The sequence below is a fragment of the Pteropus medius genome, unplaced genomic scaffold, assembly GCF_902729225.1.
Source record: "Pteropus medius unplaced genomic scaffold, Ma_sr-lr_union100, whole genome shotgun sequence".
NCBI classification, from domain to species: Eukaryota; Metazoa; Chordata; class Mammalia; order Chiroptera; family Pteropodidae; genus Pteropus; species Pteropus medius.
The window spans coordinates 257761-264464 of record NW_024348529.1 but is presented as its reverse complement, the minus strand read 5'-3'; the positions used below and the strand labels follow the sequence as shown (position 1 = coordinate 264464).

The 6704-nt window shown below is 68.1% G+C and overlaps 1 protein-coding gene across 1 annotated transcript in view; it reads right to left on the bottom strand.

The window, feature by feature from the left end:
* Positions 1 to 264: 264 nt before the first annotated feature.
* The window catches only part of PCBP3 (poly(rC) binding protein 3), a 168592-nt gene continuing 162152 nt past the window's right edge, over positions 265 to 6704 (bottom strand). Inside the window, exons 11-13 of the mRNA XM_039879798.1 lie at positions 5473 to 5525; positions 1750 to 1919; positions 265 to 894 (exon numbers count right to left, since the gene is read on the bottom strand). Of these exons, the coding sequence (XP_039735732.1) occupies positions 858 to 894; positions 1750 to 1919; positions 5473 to 5525 (260 nt within the window). The 3' untranslated portion in view covers positions 265 to 857. The remainder of the gene's footprint in view (positions 895 to 1749; positions 1920 to 5472; positions 5526 to 6704) is intronic.

Below are 6704 nucleotides of genomic sequence, written 5' to 3'. Positions count from 1 at the left end.
GTGGCCTGTCCCCCCACACACAGGTGGTGGGAGAGGTGAGTCCACAATTCAGAAACCAAAAATGAAGTTTCTGTCATTGTCTTTTTCAGTAATTCTGCAAAAGCAAAACCGGAATGACTTGTGAAGGCCAGGGCGCAGGGCCGGGGGCTGACTGCGTGACAAAGGACTGGCTGCTCCAGCCACGGCTGCCGGGCCAGGTCTCGGGTGCGAGCGCACGTGCGCGGGAGGGACGGGGCCTGGAGAGGGGCACAGAGGAGCCACAGCCAGCGGGGCGGCCCACGACCTTTATTGAACTCCGACATGGAGCAGAGGCGCTTCCCAGCCAGCCCGTGCCCTCCGGCCCCCCGAAGGTGCCCAGGGACCCATGTCTCCCCTTCAAGTGCCCGAGCACCCCACCTCACCCTGTGCCTCGGCCAGGGCCCCGGCACCATGCTCCCCCTTCCCTCGGAACAAGGAGGAGGCACACCCGGGCAGACACCCGCGTGGACGCCCGCGTGGATGCGGGCGAGATGGGAAGCGGGCCTCGGGGCGGTGCGGGGGACGGCGTGGAAACGTCAGACCCACTCTGAAACGTCACACTGACACTAGGAACGATACTTCTAGAACGTCACGGACGGGAACGCCCCGGAGCACAGGACAGAAGTCACGCCGCATGCTGGCGCAGGGACAGACGGGCGGAGGCTAACGCGGGGGCGGGCCCAGGCTCAGCCGTGGACGCGGCTGCTTCGTTGGCGCGTGCGTCTCGGCGGCACCGGCCACGTGTCATAAAGAAAACCGCTATTTGTATCTGTGACGAGGGGCGGGCTGTCTGTACAGTGGCGAGCCGCGGGGCCGCAGGGTGGATGCCACCAGCAGGGTCAGAGCGCGCCCATGCCAGTGACCTCGGACGTCAGCCTGCAGGAGAAAAGACAGGAGACAGGTCGCAGCATGCTCACGGAACGGGAGCAGACGCGGGACACGCAGCCTTGGCAGCCGTGTCCCCTCTGCTGGGGCGGGTCATCCCGGGTCAGCGCTCAGTGGGCTGGAGCTGGGGACCAGCGCCCAGCAGAGGGAGGGAGACCCGCCAGGGACTGGGCCCACGAGGTCTTCTGTCCCTGTCACCATATCGGGGTGTGACAAATACGGCTGCCACAATGTGGAGAGTGACGCTGGGGTCGCACGCCCACGGCTGTCCCCCGCCCCCAGCCAGCCTAGGCCTCCCTCCAGCCCCTCTGCATCCTGGGTCGGGGAGGAGGGTCTGGCCCTGCGTGTGTGGCGGGGGAGGCAGGGCCCCTTCCCTCCCTCCTGTGAGGTCCCGCCGCCCTGGGTGCTGGCACCGTGTTCCTTCTCCAATATGCCCTGGGCAGGGGGGCTGAGGTGAGTGGCCCAGGCGTGGTGCCCTGGCCGGGCTGTAGGACGTCACCTCCCCAGCGGGCAAGCTCGACCCCGCACTGTCCTGTCGCACTGCTCTGATGGCGTCTGGGGGTGGGGGTGTCTCTGCAGCCATGGGGCATGTGCGAGCGAGGTGACCCGCTAACGTCTCTCAGAAACCACAGCCCGAAGGTAAGTGTCAGTTAACCTGCCGTATGGCGGACCCCAGGCCCTGGGCGGTGGAGCTACCGCCCCTCTAGAATGCTCTGGGCCCCCCACTGATGATCCCTCAGGGTGAAAGGTCAAGGGGCAAAGCCCTGTGTTTGTGTGAAGACTCCAGCGCACTCCACGCCCCGGCCAGCTGGTCTCTGAGGGTCCCGACCACTGACCAGTGCTCACCGGGCATTGATGAGGTACTGGGCAAGGCTGATGTTAGCCGGGGTCCCCGTGATGGTGATCTGACGCTCCGATGACCCTTCCGTGGCATTGGCAATCTTGATTTGGGCTCCGGACATCTGTCGGATTTCATTGATCTTGGTCCCCTGGCGTCCAATTATACAGCCTATTAGCTGGAAGAAGGGAGGGGGTTTCTTAGAGAGGAGCCCAGGGCGGCCCGGGCAGGGTGTGTGCAGCCCAGGGCAGCCTGCGGGGCGGCCATGCCACCGGCTCTGTGCCGTCCGCCCTGGGGGGTGACAGGGCAGGCCCGCCTTCCTGCGGGAGAGGCGGGGGCTGTGGGCACCTGGGCTCTGCTTGGTGCCCAACTGCGAGCCGGCTCGACAAATCAGGAGGCCCAAGTCACGTGGCTGCATCACCTGCCCAGTGTCTTTTGGGGGCCTGGGTGATGTGGAGCCAGGAGGCCTGATGCCAGCACCAGGGTGGAGGCGCCCTCCCGGCTCGGTTCCCGGGGCGGCGGGATGTCTGTCTGAAGCCAGGGTAAAGCTTGTGGCTGCCTGAGACCTGTATTTTGATGAACTTGGACAAAATTCTGAGGACACATCAGATGTCCCTTTCCCTCCCATCGTGCGACCTCTGTTTAAAGATGGGATGCAGTGGCCTCTGGCCACTCAGCCATCTGAATGAGCAGTTGTCATTGAGAATAAGCAGCCAGAGGGACGAGAGCCGAGGCTTGATCAGGACACAGGACAGCCACATGTGGGGCCAGACTGTGCCTGAGGTCGGGACCGGCTCTCTGTGGCAGCTGGCCCTCTCGGCCCATCCTGCTGGGCGAGGGCACCTCTCGATTTCTCCCATGGACCCAGGCCCTTCATCCACACAGGAGCCGCCAGTCGGCGCTCTGAGCGACTGCGCAGGATGAAGAGGCTGGAGAGTGAGGCCTGGCAGGCGGCCCGGCCGTGGGCACCAGCACCGCGGCGACACCTTCGGCAGGAGTGAGCGCCTGTCCTCCGTCCGTGAGGCAGCCGTGCAGGGCCGGGGCCCGGGCCGGGCTGTGAGACGGTCCCGGGGGACCCGTTCCCAAACGCAGGTGCCCTGAACCTGCCCCCGACGACAGCTCACGGGCGCAGGGTGCGTCTCCACCAGCTCTCGTCTGAGAGGTGGCCTATGGCGTCTCACACGGCTCACTTGTGGGGCCACCTCTGCTCCTCTCCGAGGTTAGACCAGCAGCCCCACCAGACTGCCCACAATCTGCCCAGATATCCAACAACCATCTGTCCCCAAGCACTCAGCTTACTCCACCTGCCCTGTCCCCAGGCCCCACTCCCCTCCGAGGCCCGCCCCCGGTCCTCCTGGGGTCAGGAAGCGTGGCCTCCAGCCAGCGGCCTGAGACCCTTGACCATTCTTCCCGAGCACGGGCCCGGTGGCAGAGGCGTCTTGAGGGCTCGAGGAGAACGTGGGGTCAGCGGGGCTCCCTGAAGAGGCCGGCAGCCAGGAGGGCCCACTGGGCGTCCCTGCCCCGGCGAGGCCCGGCCGGCCTCCTGTCCTCACGCCTTCCTCGGCCACCGGAAACCGCGTGCTGGCCGCCCTCGTCCCTGCTAGTGCCCCCGCGCGCGGGTGCGAGGGCCCTGCCCAGCCCGCTGCGGTGCGCTCTGCGAGCCGCTGAGGAAGGCGTCCCGGCCGCTGTGCCCCGTTCTCCCAGCGTGCCCGGCTCCCCGCCAGCTTGCTGGAAACGACGGCCAACACAGCGCTCTTCCTGTCCACCCTCAGGGTGTCCCCCAGCCCCAGGGACCTCGCGCCCACCCGAGCCCCCGCTCCGTGCCTGGGGAACCTCCCTGCAGGTAAAGCCGCGCGGTTCCAGCACTGGAGAGGGACTCGGCAAGGTGTGACGCTGACGCCAGCACCAGGCTGCACACGTCACTCCACCCGCTGGCGGCGGCGCCCAGCCACGGCCTCTCTGACTGGACACGAGCACTGGGAGCACGAGGCCCGCAGCCGCCCTTCCGGCCACTCGCCTGCCGGTAGGAGGCACGCCGGGCCGTCCCGCAGCCCAGAGCCGCCGCTTCGCCGGCCTCCCCGGGTCTCCGGGCCCCTCGGACGTCCGGTCCAGAGACCAGCTGTCCCCCGCCCCTCCTGCTTCTGCCGGGCATTGAGAGGCAGACGGCAGGGTGCTCCCGAGGAACAAAGCTCCTCCTGACCAACCGCCAGGTCGAAGCCACCCCGACCCTACCCAGCTCCCGGACTTGCCTGTGCCAGCCCTTGAGTCCCCTGTCCCCGCAGAAGGCCTGGGCGATTCTGGAACCGGGACCAGGGGAAGGGGCCTGAGCACAGCGCTGCCAGTCACAGTGGCGTGAGTGCTGCACACTGCGCTGCAGGCGGCGAGGGCGCAGCGGTGGCCTCAGGGACAGAGCTCGGCGCGGCCAGCTGCAGGGCAGCGCTACGCACAGCTCTGGGCCCCGGCCGGGCCTGGGCCCCCGCGGCCACCACGGCAGGCTGCCTGGGCCGCGGAATCTGTGCGTCATTTAAGTCATCACGCTTGTCCCCAGTTCCTTCCCGCAGGTAAGCTGTGGCGACACGCAGGTGTCGGCACGATCTCCCTGTGCCTGATCTGACTTTGACCGAGGAAAAGAGACGGACAAGGTGACAGGCGACTGTCCCGACAGACAGTTCCGCTTCCCTCTGGCAGGGCGGCAGGGGCCCGGGAGCACGGACGCGTGTGCCGTGCCGCGGGAGGGGAGGAGAGGCTGAGGGGGGCTCTGCCGGGCGCCTCGGTCCCAGCGGGAGGGTGGCAGCCGCGCCCTGCGGGGGACAGGCACAGGCGCTCCCGACTGGCTCCCTCTCGCTTGTCACGTGCATCTCAGTTTTAAAACGAAGGCGCCGGTCAGGGCAGGGCAGCTGGTGCTGGTGGACAAGGCTACGAAGGAGGACACGCACAGTGGGGCGGCGACACGCACGGACCGCGTGGGCAAAAGCACCGGGCAAGTGCCTGGGGCCGCCGCGCAAGGACCAGCCACGCACGAGGACGTGTCCGAAGCCCTGATGCAGACACCCTCTCCCTTCGAGGACGCAGGGCCATGTTGCCCATGCCTGCAGCTGCACGGGGGCCTGGAGTACTCCTGTCCAGGGGCCCCAGTGCCCAGCTCCTTCCACCCTCGGGCCACCTGAGGTCACAGTCCGTGCTTCCTGTGCTTTGTGCACTGACAGGAAGAGGCGGGGCTTCTGGCCGGGCAGCGAGGGGCAGAGCACCGCAGGCGGAGGGTTGGGGCCTGGGGCGGGAAAAGCCGCTCCATGCCTCTCAGGCCGCTGCCCCTCCAGGACACATGGCCCCCGCCACCCTGGCGTCCTGATCCTGGGAGCCGAGTCAACGCTTTCAGGGTGGTCCGAGGATTCAGAGGACGGTGTTGGGGGGACAGAGTGTGGGCGGGGCTCGTGAGGCCACCCACAGCTGAGCTGACACTGGGCGCCAGGCATGCCAGGCACGGGAGCCCGGACACCGTGCGACAGCCCCCCAGAGACCAGGGGGCACAGGGCAGGTCTGCTCCTGAGCACTCCTGGGCCACGCGGACCAGGGCCGTGCCTTCGCCTGGGCTCAGCGGGGCCCTCAGGCTTCCCGCCAGCCCTGGCACCTGAATCCCCAGCGGCTCCCTTCCCGTCGGGCGCCAGAGCCTCTGACGGCTGAATGTGGGGGGAAGTAGTGCGGTGGGGTGGGCGGGGGCTTGGCATACTCACGTCATTGGGAATGGTGAGCTCGTGAGTGCTGGCCGGGGGGCTGGCGTCCAGACCTGGGCACACCAAGGGGACATGGTTAGGCTGGCAGAAGGCTGCCCCCGTTGCACCCCAGCACCTACGCGGGCGGGCAGCACAGCTGAGGCCCTGTGACATCTTAGCCCAGCCGCACCGAGTCCTGAGCCCCAGCTTCCCACGAACCAGGGAGAACGAGACCCCAGCAGAAGGACGGTGGGGCTTGTGTTCTGGGCACACCACGATGGCCCTTCTGCCAGGCGAGACGACTTCACAGACACCGGGGAGCCCTGGGCTAAGTGGCTCCAGGGTGGGGCCCCGTCTTGGGGACTCCGCACTGGTCCCCCTGCCTGACGCTGGGTGCCTGTCCTCCCTCGGTTCTTGGTCTCCTCTGCCCTCCCCTCGCCCCAGCCCAGCGGCACTCAGCCCCCTCGCTGCCCGCGCGGCCCAGGTGACACCAGCTGCCTGCCGTGGCCGCCCGACCCTGTGCCGCACACACATGACTGCGCGGCCCGCTCCACGGCCCGGGTCCGGTGCAGCTCACCCTGCCTGGGCCCCAGGACCCACAGGCGAGCTGCGGGGCCCCCGGAAGACTGCGTCTCTGTGCGGGGTCTTATGTTGGAGGTGGGGACACTTGCTTCCTGTCACTGGGCCCCCACCTTTATCCTGACACATCTCAGCTCGGGACCCAGCCAACGAAAAGCTCCTCAGAGTGCAGGCCGTCTCCCCTCGCTTTGGGAAGGGACAAGGAAACGCATGGGGGCACTGGTGGGGGCGCGGGCCCTGGCTCCCTGTCCCTGGTGCCGCCTTCCCCTTCTCAGGAGGCATCTCAAGCCCACAGCCCACGTGGGGACCGTGTGCTTCCCTCCCCAGGCCCCACGGTCCCGGCTTCTCCTCTTGGGGCCTGAGGCTCAGCTGAGGTGCTGGAGCCCAGCTCCACCCCGTCTCTCCGCTCACTCCGACTGCGCAGGCCAGGCGGGCTCACGCGCCTGCGGAACGGTCCGGGACCTGCACCCCCTTCCCGCCCCGGGACCTGCGCCCCCTTCCCGCCCCGGGACCTGCGCCCCCTTCCCGCCCCGGGACCTGCGCCCCCTTCCCGCCCCGGGACCTGCGCCCCCTTCCTACCCGCTGGTCCCCGTCCTGCCCCACCCCACCGTCTCATCTCCCAAGGCCCAGGACGTCCAACAAAATGCAGGTCAGTGCCACCAAGACCCAAAGCT